The 13,556-nt window shown below is 46.9% G+C and overlaps 1 protein-coding gene across 2 annotated transcripts in view; it reads left to right on the forward strand.

Annotated features, from left to right (window-relative positions):
- The window catches only part of SCUBE2 (signal peptide, CUB domain and EGF like domain containing 2), a 64,865-nt gene extending 57,818 nt beyond the window's left edge, over nt 1-7,047 (forward strand). For both annotated transcript variants that reach the window (XM_032427331.1, XM_032427332.1), the window contains 3 exons: nt 734-886; nt 5,944-6,023; nt 6,738-7,047. In XM_032427331.1, coding sequence (XP_032283222.1) covers nt 734-886; nt 5,944-6,023; nt 6,738-6,890 — 386 coding nt within the window. In that variant the 3' untranslated portion in view covers nt 6,891-7,047. The remainder of the gene's footprint in view (nt 1-733; nt 887-5,943; nt 6,024-6,737) is intronic.
- Nucleotides 7,048-13,556: the final 6,509 nt, after the last annotated feature.

Below are 13,556 nucleotides of genomic sequence, written 5' to 3' on the forward strand. Positions count from 1 at the left end.
GTCATAGTCCAGCCAGGAGGGACCCTCCTCCCATCTTGGCGCATGACCCGGGGTCCATTGAGAGACACTGTCTTCAGCACAACCTCCAGGCAGTGTAGTGAGTGGGCCCAGCAGCCAGACTGCCTGGGTCTGAACCCAGCTTCACCTCTTGTTAGTTCTGTGGTCTTGGACATACATTCTGGATCTTTCTGTCACTCAGTTTCCTTGTCTGTTAAAATGGGGATAATAATAGTTGCTGCCTCATGGAGTCATCATGAGGAATAAACGAGTTTATATTCCTAAAGCACTGAGAGTAATAATGACACACGGAGCCACGATGTGTTTGCCACTCTGATTAGTGGTTACAGTGTCTGAAGTCAGCTGCACAAACTTCTCTGGTTTTCAGAGGGTTAAGTGAGATAAGGTCCATAAAGCGCATCCCACCGGGCCCCACCTGGTCTTAGGAAGCCATCAGGGATTGGTGGTGATTCTTACTGGATGGCAGCAGGTAGCTCTGGAGCACTGGGGCCTGCTGTTTCTCTAGCCCTGGGCCTTTCAGTGAGCCTGCCCTGGGGGCCTGCAATCACCAGCCAGTCCTCTCAATTTCCAGGGCTTTGGCCCCTGTGATGACAAAGCTGGGCCTGAAGAGCTCTTGAGCATAACTTGTGTATGGTGTATTTGAAAAGATGAGTGTTGTTGTCTGCCTGCTCAGGATGAGTCTTGAAGCCCACCCTCCTCCAACTTCCCTTGGCAGCTTCATCCAATTCTGTGACAACATATGAAACCTGCCAGACCTATGAACGGCCCATCGCCTTCACCTCCAGATCAAAGAGGCTGTGGATTCAGTTCAAGTCCAACGAAGGGAACAGTGCCAGAGGCTTCCAGGTCCCTTACGTGACATACGATGGTAAGCACTGTGAGGCTCAGGCTGCATCCCATGCAGGGAGCTTCTCTGCTTTCAATTGAACCAACCTCTGGGCCAGCTGGTGGATTGCTGACAAGTACACATGCTCAGAAAGGCAGGTGGGATAGGGAGAAAGGACATTGCTGACTCACAGGTGCCAAATTTTAAACCGGCATTTGGGAACACTGGCTATAGGAATGAAAAGATCTTTCAGAAAATAAGTAAAAGTGAGCATAGCTTGGTGGGTAAGAACATGGGCCAGCCCTGGCCTAATCTTTTGGTGACTTTGTGTAAGTTACTTACCATCTCTAAGCCTCATTTTCTTTTTCTTTCTTTCTTTCTTTCTTTCTTTCTTTCTTTCTTTCTTTCTTTCTTTCTTTTTGACATTTTTTGAAAAATTTAAATTCAATTAACATATAGTGTATTATTAGTTTCAGAGGTACAGGTCTGTGATTCATCAGTGTTATATAATACCCAGTGCTCATTATATCATGTACCCTCCTTAATGCCCATCACCCAGTTACCCCATCCCCCTAACCCCCTCCCCTCCAGCAACCCTCAGTTTGTTTCCTATGATTAAGAGTCTCTTATGGTTTGTCTCCCTCTCTGATTTCGTCTTGTTTTATTTTCCCCTCTCTTCCCCTGTGATCCTCTGTTTTTTTCTTAAATTCCACATATGAGTGAGATCATATGATAATTGTCTTTCTCTGATTGATTTATTTCGCTTAGCATAATACACTCCAGTTCCATCCATGTTGTTGAAAATGGCAAGATTTCTTTTTTTTTTTGATGGATGCATAATATTCCATTGTATATATACTACATCTTCTTTATCCATTCATCTGTCGATGGACATCTGGGCTCTTTCCATAGCTTGGCTACTGTGGACATTGCTGCTATAAACATTGGGGTACAGGTGCCCCTTCGGATCACTACATTTGTATCTTTGGGCTAAATACCCAGTAGTGCAGTTGCTGGGTTGTAGGGTAGCTCTATTTTCAACTTTTTCAGGAAACTCCATGCTGTTTTCCAGAGTGGCTGCACCATCTAAGCCTCATTTTCTTAATGTGTAAATGAGGATAATCATTAGACCTAACGTGAGAGTTCAATGCGATAGTCCATAAAGGACTTGGTGCAGTGCCTAGCACATAGTAAATGCTCAGTAAATACTAGCTAATTATGACTGTGGCTTTTATTAAATGGAATCCTGAGAAGGGAGGCGAAAGACTCAAGTTCTGGCCCTGTCTCTGCTACTAATTTGCTGTGTGATTTTGGGCAAATCAGATGACTTCTCTGGTTTCATTTACTTCTTTTTAAGTAAAGGGGTGGTCCATGTGAGTCCTGGGGCCCTACCCAGGTCTGGAACTTGGTTGACAAACATTTACTTGGAATACAAAATGAACTGGACCTTGTCCTGCAAGACCTCATAATCCAGTGGGGGACAAGTCATCTGTTCATTCATGAACTTATTCATTCATCCATGTACCCCAACAAATACTTAGTGAGCAGCTCCTGGGCCAGGCATTGGGCAAGCTGCTAGAGACCACATGGTTAGTGATGAAACACAGCTCATAGATGCTGTAATGTGGCAGGTACATAGCTTTGTGTGACGGTAGAAGAATGGGCACCAGTTCATTTTGCATGGGTTTTTGGAAAGAATACAGCAAAATCTCAAGAGATTTGTGTCTTCAAAGAACATGAGTTGTTTGTTGTTGTTGTTTGTTTTGTTTTATAATGGGAAGAAGAACATTAGGAAGAGAGAATGATATAGGCCACAGGATAGAGCACCTGACGTGTTGTGGGGACTGATTAACAGCCTGATTGGGTCAGTTGGTAGGGTGCATGGGGCTTAGCAGTGAGAGATGAGATTAGAAGGGTGTGGAGGTGGTGAAGAGGCTTGAGTGCCAGACTCAGAAGGGTGTTCCTAATCTCACAGGGAGCCATTGAACTGTGCAAGGTTTTTAGGCAGACAAGTGCCCAAAGTAGGTGTTTTAGAAAGATTAATATTCTATGGATTTTATAAAAGCAGTTCACATAGTTTATTTCTAACCTGTAACAAAAGCCAGGATTATCATCTCTGTGCCTGAAACCATGTCAAACCCCCAAGACAAGGGCTCATAGGATCAGACTCCTAGGTAGACACCAGTGCGTCCCACGTGGCTCTGCTGAGGGAGACAGAGCACCGCATCTGCCCGAGAGCAGGACAACCAACAGCCTCCCCTATCTGGGATCAGTGAGGGAACCAAAAAAGACACGGAGACTCCAGGATAAATATCACTAAAGCGCACATGTTTTAGCCTGGCTCTTCTCAACTCTGCCTTTGTGGCACACAAAAACATCTTGATTTTCTTTCATTTTCTCAAATAAAGAGTTGTAGCTTGAGCCAGGGAAATTACACATAACTCTGGTTAGGCCCATGAGAATGTGTCTTACACATGTCACAGAAGAAAATAGTTGAAAACTGTTGCAGGTCTCTACTCAGAGCTTATTCAATCTTTTTATTTATTTGACAGAGAGAGACACAGCGAGAGAGGGAACACAAGCAGGGGGAGTGGGAGAGGGAGAAGCAGGCTTCCCGCTGAGCAGGGAGCCCGATGTGGGGCTCGATCCCAGGACCCTGGGACCATGACCTGAGCTGAAGGCAGATGCTTAACTGGCTGAGCCACCCAGGTGCCCCCTCAATCTTTGTTTTTAAACATGTATTTTAAACAAGTTTGATACCTGGTTTCCAAGCCCAGGAGACTAGAAATCACGTTTAGAAGGGGCAGGTGCTGGGGCACCTGGGTGGCTCAGTCAGTTAAGCGGCTGACTCTTGATTTTGGCTCAGGTCATGATCTCAGGGTCCTGGGGTTGGGCCCCATGTTGGGCTCCGTGCTCAGCGGGGAGTCTGAGGATTCTCTCTCTCCCTCTCCCTCAGCCCCTTCCCGCCCCCCCCCCACTCCTGCTTGTGCTCTCTCTCTATCAAATAAATAAATAAATAAATCTTTAAAAAGGGGGGGCAGGTGAGGCTGCTGCAGACCGGCTCACTGACCCCTGCAGGACGGGGAGAGTTGCAGTCATGGCTGACCTGTACTGAGTATGTGTACTGAGTACCAGGCATGTGCTAAGTGCCCCTGACATGGCACATTCCTCACAGTTGCCCATGAAGTAGACACGATTCTTTGCTGGTTCTGCAGGCAAGACCACTCAGGCTTAGAGATTAACTTAGACCACTGGCCTGAGGTCACAGGAGGACAGCATTGCAGAGGTCTTCGGCACTCCGGGGCCCGAGTTCTTACCTACAACACCTGACTGCTTTTCTCATGACAGTTGTAGCAAGTGACAAAACACAATAGTTCTTAATAGTGGAGAGAATCGTTTTAAGATTTTTTTTGGCCGCAATCTGGAAGCATTTGGTGTAGCGGCAGACAGCTCTTCCGTTCTTAGCCAGAACACAGCACAGCAACTGGTGTTCCTAGTGGTGAACACCCGTCAGCCAAAGGAGCTAGTTTTCTGAGGAAGACACTCTGCAGGAGAGGAATTTGAGATAAACAACAAATACCTTTACTCATATTTTATATTAAAATAAAAGAATAAGAAGGAAGATACCACATGAATAGAGTACCAGTGGAGTTGTACATGTATTCAATTAGTAATTATGAGAACTGGGTGGGAGGATGGGTCAGCCTGGTGATGGGTATTAAAGAGGGCATGTTCTGCATGGAGCACTGGGTGTTATACGCAAACAATGAATCATGGAACACTACATCAAAAACTAATGATGTACTGTAAGGTGACTAACATAACATAATAATAAAAAATAAATAAAATAAAGATAACAATGCCATAGATTAAAAAAAAAAGTAATTATGAGAACTATACGATAGTTAATAAATAGCTAGTGAATTTCCATTTACCATCACTTGACTAGGAGAAACTTCTTCAAGAACTCTTCCCACACAATTCCAATGATGTTCTTATGATTTGTTTGGTTTTGTTGCACATGATATGCATACAAAGAAACATTCTTTTCAGCCTGGAGTTTGGAACAGATTGTGTTTTGCCTATGCTTGGTTTGAATTATGACTGTAGGAAATAGGCTAGACTTGAAAGGTGGGGATTTAGATTCAGAGACAGCTTACGTGAAGTGCATTGCATTAATGTGTATGTCAGGACCAAAAATTATTGATAAGAAAATGAATATGGCTTTTTCCCTCTCCAACCAGCCAAATTCTCCCCACCCCCATCCAAAAAAAAAAGTAAAAAGAGTCTTGCTTGGTGGGTAAGAAGTTCAATTGTTTTGCACAATATGAGGGCAAAGAGAAGAAAGGGAGGAGGATAGAAGAGAGAAAAGTAGAGGAGAGAAAAGCCATGAGCTTGGATGAGCTCAGCAAGGAGTGAGCATAGATGGAAGAGATGAGACCCAAGCACTGAGCCCTGGGTCCCTCCTACAGTAAGAGGTCAGGGAGAGGAGGAAGAAAAGCAAAGGAGCCTCAGACGGAGTGACCAGTGGAGGGGGAGGAAAACCAGAGTGTCGTATCCTGGAAGCTGAGTGAGGAAGTGGATCCAGGAGGAGGAATGACCAGAGACAGGGAGTGTTGACAATTCTTTTGAGGAGTTTTGCAATAAAGGGGGCAGAAATGTAGAATGGGAGCTGGAGGGAGAAATGAGGTCAAGAGAGGGACTTTTTCTGGATCGGAGATATAATGGCACGTTTCCATGCTGATGGGAAGGCCCAATAGGGAGAGAAAATATCATCGTGTAAGAAAGAAAGGGCAGAATTACTGGAACAATGCCCCTGCCTTGGTGAGAAGTTGGAGCCAGTGGACAGAGTGGAGGAAGGGCCTTGACCGGATGCACAGAGGGTTCATCTGAGGGAAGATGGAACAGAAGAGACGGGTGCAGAGGCTGGTAGGTGAGAGGATGTGGTGGTGGGCGTCTGTGGAAGTTCTCTTCTGCTAGCCTTCTCAGTATCACAGTGGTCATTGTTCTGATAGCAGCTACAGAAGGGGCATTCCTCAGAAGCTTATTTGGAAAGAGCAAAAACCTCTGAATGTCAATTATGTCCTTTATTCCAACAGAGGACTACCAGGAACTCATTGAAGACATAGTTCGAGATGGCAGGCTCTATGCCTCTGAGAATCATCAGGAAATACTGAAGGTGAGTACCTAGCCAAGGAGGACACCACAGTCACCCGTCACCCGTCACCACGGAGCTCCCGGCTCCACTGAAGGAAGCTTTTCCTCTTGCTCCATGTTGCCACCTGTCAGACACTGGGCCTGCTCTGGGCTGAGGTCAGTTTAATATCTTCACCAGACTTAATTAAAAAAAAAAAAAATTCAGGTGGCTGTCTTCAGTGTTGCCAAGTGAAGTTGTATTTTTTTACATTTGGAAATGTGTGAAGGAAGAGTGGGAAACTTGCTTATCATGAATCCAAGCCAGTGGCAGATCGTGTTTCTATGTTCACTCTCCAAATAGTTGAAGATCTTTGGCTCCTTGTTTATCCTTCAGGCCTAAAGTTCACCCAATTTTAGATACTTGTAAGTAATCACCAGACACTTGCCACATCCCTAACCCTATAAATACTCCCCAGATTCCAGTATTGTATCTCATCTGGTTTAGAAAAAGAAAACTGTTTTTTTATATATTCACTTTTCCTTTATAAAAATAATGCATTTTTCTGTAGATAATTAGGGAAAATAAAAACTGGAGAAAAGATAAAAATCAGAGGAAACAATTTTCACAAAGTGTTTCTCAGCTACTCAACCTACTGTCCAACCCAGGACCCCAAACTGGGTCCATTATAGTTCCAGTGGCAAAATGTTGGAATGTTTAAGTATTTTGGCCCAGTAACAAAACTCACGTTCTTTTTAGGATAAGAAACTGATCAAGGCTCTGTTTGACGTCCTGGCCCACCCCCAGAACTATTTCAAGTACACAGCCCAGGAATCCCGGGAGATGTTTCCAAGATCCTTCATCCGATTGCTCCGTTCCAAAGTGTCCAGGTTCCTGAGGCCTTACAAGTGAGCCCGCCCACGAGCCCCTCGGTGCCACTCTGCCTGTGGGCTCTGGGACGCAGCCGTCTGCCTCTGCAGCCAACGCAGTTGGCTATCGCGGCCTCCCGTAGCAGTGACTCATTAGAGCTCAATTTTTATAGATAATACAGATATTTTGGTAAGTTGAACCTGGTTTTTCTTTCCCAGCATTGTGGATGTGGACTGAGAATAGAATGGCAGGGAGCCCCCCGAGTCTCACTGCTGTGGGCAGACGTCTCGGATACATCAAGGGCTGGCTGAGCGGGACTCTAGTCAGCTCAGGCGAGACTCACCTGTCCTTCCTGGTTCTCGCTCCTCCTCAAGGGGGCCGCGGTGGGGAGGAGGCCACAGAAGGGGCTGCCTTGGCTGAAACTTCAGCTTCTTCCTGCCCAGCCCTCCCTAAGGGAGCCCTCTGCACCCAGGCTGTGACCAGGCAGAGCAGGAAAGGGGGAAGGGAGGGAGGGAAGGAGGGAGAGTCCTCCAGGCGCCAGGCACCCACCTGAGACCTGGGAGGACTCCGTTTCCCCATGGCCTTCTCCAGCCTGTGTGACCTAAGTCCTGCTGCGTGACCATGCCAGGAGCTTGGGTTCTAAGCAGTGATCACTTAAGAAAGTACTTAAAGCAGAAAGAATTAGAAATAAAAAGATAAAAACTAAGCATGTCCACAGACATAATCATGTAGCTCCAGGGACGGCCTTCCTTGTGACGAGCGTCTGCTCGGCGGCTTATGCACTGTGCTGGTTTTAGCGCCTTCAGCTGTCCTTCTGACACCCTACCGGGCACTGCTGTTAGGGCCTGGAGAGTTCAGGGCAGATGTGATCTCCTTGGATGAGAATCATCTACTGTTAGGAAAAGTACTGACTCACAAACCTGAGTCCAGTGGGCTTGCCTCCACAGGTGTCCGGGGGCCAGGTGGGACCCGGCACAGGCCAGACTGGCAGGTTTACTTTCCTTGCCCACGTCCAAGGTCAGATGCTGACTCAGCTCTGAGGACACGAGCAGCACCATCGCGGGTGGGCTTGTTCTCTTAATCATCACACCACCGCCAGAAGCAGCTACACAAATCCCGCTCTCCAGGTACTGCGGAATCACCTTTTGGTCAGCACAGTGGGGCTTCACAGTCATTTTCTCCCGCAGAATCGGGAATTTTCAATATTATTTAATTTTTACAAATTTAAATTCACAGGCAAAAGTCTCATTACAGTGAATAAAAAAGAACCCTATCAAACAAGCTGCCATTTCCCTGAACAGGCTGGCGACACTGTGTTCTGTTACTTCAGTAACAAACTAACTCTGGACACACAACTCTCTACACCAAAGTACTTAAAAAATGGTTGACAAATATTTCTAAAGAAAACAAAGACTATTTTCATTATTGTTGAGCACACTTTTCACCTCAGTTGTTTTTTTTTTTTAACCTATCCATCTCACTGATTTAAAAAAAAAACAAAACAAAACCTAATCAAACTTTTCTTCTTTATTTGGATGGGTCCTAAATACCCATTTCCAAATTTCTTTTCAAAAATGGAAACATCGTCATTTTTAAAACTAATCATCAAAATAAGCACTTGGAATTTGTCATCTCAGAACTTTGCCTACATTTCTGAGTCTAACCACAAAATGAAAATTCAAAGGTAATACGACCCGAGTCAGTGACCGGCCCGATGTGGGGGTGGGGTGAGCGGAATGTGCCATCCTGCCCAAGCACGTTGGTAACTTGGTGTTCATGGCGGTGTGGTTCTGCATTGTGGGTGTCACGGGAAGGCCAGGGATGGAAATGTGTTGGGGGCTGGAAGGAGGCCGCAGGAACCTGGTCTCTGTGAGGCCCCCTCCAGGAGCAGGCCCGCACGCCAGAGCTGTGCTCCTGGTACAAGCATGAGCAGCTGTGGCCCCCCCAAGCCCCCTCTCTGTCCCCGCCAACCACCCTGAGACACTGTGGGAGACTGGCTGCCTGTAGCTACTCTTGCTACCTACTAAACCAATAAAGATTTCTTGAACGTCTCCTCTGTGCCGGGCACTGTTGTAGGCCCTAGGGATGCACAGTGACAAGGCAGACAGGGTCCTTGCTCTCATGGAACTTAACATTTTAGAGGGAGGAGATGGCCAATGAGCAAATAAATCACCACGGAAAGTATCAGCTAGCCTTGTGTTACGCGGTAGGTTAATGTGCCAGAGGACCGCGTCGCGACTTGAGAATTGCGGATCGTGGAGGGCCGCTCTGGGGAAATGACATTGCAACCTGAAAACGGCCAGAAGGAACCAGTCTTGGGACAGGCAGGGGGAAGAGCGCTCCAGGTAGAGGGAGGCCAAGTGCAGAGGCTGACAGGCAGGAGCCAGCCTGTGTGTGGTCACCGTGCAGTGAGAAGGCAGTGGAATGAGATGAGGCCAGGGGACTGGACAGGGGCCAGAGCACATCAGGCTTTGGAATCCAGAACAAGAGCCTCGGGTTTCATTCTAAATATGTTGTCAAGCTTTCAGAGGGGTTGAGGCAGAGGAGTGGGATGCTCTGATTTATGTTGTTAAAAGATAGTTCTGGTTCCTGTATGAATACATTTTAGAAAAAGCCATGGAGGCAGAGAGCCATTAGCCAACGATTGCAACCAACCAAGCGGCCATCCAGGTGGCAGAGGAGGTGGTCTGGGTTAAGGGTGTGGAGTGGAGATGAGAGAATAGAAAGTTTCCGGACCGGTTTGGGGGCAGAGTGTAGAACCTGCATGAGGATTGGATGGAGGGGAAGGGAAAGGCAACCACCAAGGGGGCCTCCTAGTTGCCTGAGCAACTGGTAGCTGGAGGAGATGGGCCATTTCAAGTATGAGGTACCTGTTTAGGAATCCAAATTCAGAGTTCAGATAGATAGTTGATTTTATGAAGTCCCAGAAGAGGTCAGCACTGGAATATGAATTTTAATGTCACAGAATAAAGACATGAGACATGAGGTTGAGGTCACCTGGGCAAAGTATGTACATCAAGAAGACCAGGGAGCTCTGCATTCTGGGATTCCCTGTGTGGGCGCAGGACCGGGACTGGAGGAGCTGATTGTTAAGTAAACAGGAAGAGGTCGGAGCTGAGTTTCCCCTGCCCTCCAAGGGAGCTCATTCTGCGGGAGGACTCTGAGTGGAACTGGAATCTGTACAAGTCCTTCTTTCCAGCTGTGGATATTGTTCTTGAGCCGTTTACTCAAGTACTGCATTTATGGATTTAGCAACGTTGCCCTTGAGTTTCCAATGCTAATAAAAGAGTGTTTGCCTTTTCACACTACCAGATGATTATCTTCACTGTGGAAAATTGCTTCCTCTGAATCATTCTCTGAGCTGTTAAGTGTGTTGTCTGTAGGCATTCACTGGATTTAGGTTTGCAGGTGATTTTAAAATTGTCATGTGGTAATTTGGGAGAGATCATGGCTGCACAGCACAAAGCAAGGACTCACTTGCCCTCGGGCAGATCTTTATGGGGAGAGCACCAGGGCTGGTGCCTGCCGTAGGCTGCGGCAGCTGGTGGGCCTGTGCGCTGGGAAACCCAGGCACCCACACCAAGCCCATCCTGATCCTCTCCTCAGTCCAGAAGGGATGCCCCTTACTAGGGCTTTCAGCATCTCTGCTTCCTTTCTCACAGCAGGATGGGTCCTGAGAGCCGTACCCAAGTCTTCATCACTCTTAGCCAGTATCTGGGAGGCAAATGGATTAGATGAAGAGTAAAGCAGTTCCTCACCAAGTTCAGGGAGGTTTGTTATCTATGGCCTTCTTGCTAGGCAAGCCGTCCTTTGAATCCAGGTCTTAGACGTAGCCACGAGGGGCCCATCCATAGGAAATTAGAAGTTTTGGTGAAGCTTCCTTCTACTCCAGGGGACTGTGAACCCAGCTTGAGTTTCCTGAGTATTTGTGGTTCCCTTCTTCCTTCTCCCTTCAGGCAGTCCTGATCAGCCTGCAGGAGACCATCCTCAAGGCTCTGAGGCCCAGCAAGGCTGCTCCTGTGATAGACAGCCATAAAAACCTAACTACTCAACAGGGATCACTTTCCAGAGAACACAGTAGAATCGAAATAGCTTTAGAAAATGAAACCACTCTAATTCTCAGGCAGGTTGTGTTAGCTGAGTGAAAGGGACACACATTCACCTACTGCAAACAATGACAATAACTTAGCACTGTTTGGTTTTCAGAGTATCTCATTAGGGGAATGCAACCACAGACCTTGGTTACTATTAGTTCCCTATATGTGTTCGCTCACTTAGTCATTTATCCAACATATTTCTTGAGGGCTTACTAAGCGCCAGGGACCGTAGAAGCAGGTGGTGCTGTAGTGAGCAAAATAAAGTCTTTGCTCTCGTACAGTTTAGATTCTTAGGAAGGGAGACAGAAAATAAGCAAGTAAACAGAAATTGTAAAGTCAAGCGTGATAACTGTTTAAAGAAAGTAAAGGGCAAAATGATAGAGGATGAGTAGGTGGTGAGAGGGAGTTGCTATTTTAGGTAGGGTGAGCTCACCGTTACAGTCATGAATCCAGGCCTCTCCCGGGGCACGGACTCCTCAAACCTACCCTGTAGCACTGGCCCTGGCAAGCTCCTCTACCCACCCAGCAAGCTCTTGACATTTCGTCTCCCGCCAGGCTGACCAGAGCTCCCAAGTTGTGAACAAGCCATTTTGCAATTCCTGGGACAGGCGCCACCTCGTGGTTGTAAGGTGGAATAGACGCGTGTCTCCGTCATCCCCCTGCTTTGGAGCTTAAATGGCCACAATTCAAGGCGAAATGTTACCAGTGAGATTTGTGGACCAGGGCTGTGGTTTGACAACTGATTGATTGCATGTTGTTGAGTACAGCCCTCAGAATGTATCTGTTTAGATCTTTTCCTTCTCTCTGCCTGGCCTAATGACTAATGTCTAGGTGGGAAGTCCTTGATTTGGGTCTTTTCAAACTATTAACAGTGCTCTGAATCATGTCCAAACACCCCCCCCACACACACACACCCTGTACATTCATTCATTCATTGTAATGGCCTAGACACCATGCTAGGTTGGATCTATATTGCTGAGACAGGAGGGAAAAGGAGTTGTAAGAATGAGGGGGGCAGGGAGTCCCCAAACTGTAATCTTGTGAAATGTTTCAGCACATGTAGTTCCAAGAGCTACCACACATCCTGACTTGGACCATCCTCTGATCCTATAGTTTATCCTATAATTAAGGGATAATTTTGAGGCACAGTTTGGAGTTTTCTGTCTTTTCCCTACACAGTGCAAAGAGAAATACAAACCTACCTCAGATCTGAGCTTTGGGGGCGCCTGGATGGCTCAGTCGGTTAAGCGTCTGCCTTCAGCTCAGGTCATGATCCCAGGGTCCTGGGATCGAGCCCCACATCAGGCTCCTTGCTCAGTGGGGGGTCTGCTTCTCCCTCTCCCTCTGCCGCTCCCCCCCTGCTTGTGTGCTCTCTCTCTCTCTGTCAAATAAATAAATAAAGTCTTTTTTTTAAATTTTTAAAGGATTTATTTATTTGTCAGGGAGAGAGAGAGCACAAGAAGGGGAGTGGCAGGCAGAGAGAGAAGCAGGCTCCTCACTGAGCAAGGAGCCCGACTCGGGACTTGATCCCAGGACCCTGGGATCATGACCTGAGCTGAAGGCAGACGCTTAACCGACTGAGCCACCCAGGCGCCCCAATAAATAAAATCTTTAAAAAAAATCTGAGCTTTGGTGCTGGCTTTGCCTTATTATGCAAACTTTGTGGTTGAAGAACAATTAACAGCTGCTGAGCAGGAAACGGAACTGATGCCACAGGCAGGACGGAGCCCAGCGTGTGTGACTGATGTGACCGTGGCCGGCAGGACAGTGTGGCAGTTGGAATGTGAGCTTGTGGTGAACCCTGGCCGGGCCTACTGTGCTCAGCCCTCTGCAGCCTTGTGGCCAGCTCGCTGTGTGACCACAAACTGGTCATTGGCGCACGCCTGCCAGTGCGTGTGCCTGGCACCTGTCCATCATACACAACTGTGGATGATACGGCAAGACGGTAACGGAAGCAAGAACGTGTGCCCAGAATCCTGATGTTAGGTCCAGGTGACTTGGCTTGAGGAAGCCAGGCTTCAGCAACCACACAGGTACCGAAGCTGGAGTTTGAGGGGATGTGGGTGCAAGTACCAGAGGCTTGGTAAACCCTCACTCAGGGCTTCCAACGAGGAGCTGAGGCGACTCGAGCAGCATCAGTCATCCAGTATCCGCCTCCCAGAATTCCTAATGTACTTTTCTAAGAATGCATTCTCTCTGTTTATCTCAGTGAAAGATTTCTCTACGAGCATGTTTCATAATGCTCATCTTCTCCAAGATTCCCCTTATGTCCTCTGTGGTACCTGGATTTATATCCCAGCTCTGCCACATCATAGTGTGTGACCTTGCACAAGTCACTTTACCTCTCTGTGCTTCAGTTTCCTCATATGGTACATAAACTGACTGGATAGGGTTGTTGTGAGGATTAAATGAGTTCCTCATGGAAAACTCTTGGAACACTGCCTGGAATGTAGTAAGGGCTCAATAAATGTTAAAACTATATCACCATTGTTCTCTTCCACTTCTTCAGACTTGAGAAGTTAAATCCAAGATACATTTTTTTTTTTACATCTCTTGGGTTTATTTTAATATTCAGAAGATAAGGCAAGAAACACTGACAGGAAAGAGGATG

The sequence above is a fragment of the Phoca vitulina genome, unplaced genomic scaffold (assembly GCF_004348235.1).
Source record: "Phoca vitulina isolate PV1807 unplaced genomic scaffold, GSC_HSeal_1.0 scaffold36, whole genome shotgun sequence".
Taxonomy (NCBI): Eukaryota; Metazoa; Chordata; class Mammalia; order Carnivora; family Phocidae; genus Phoca; species Phoca vitulina.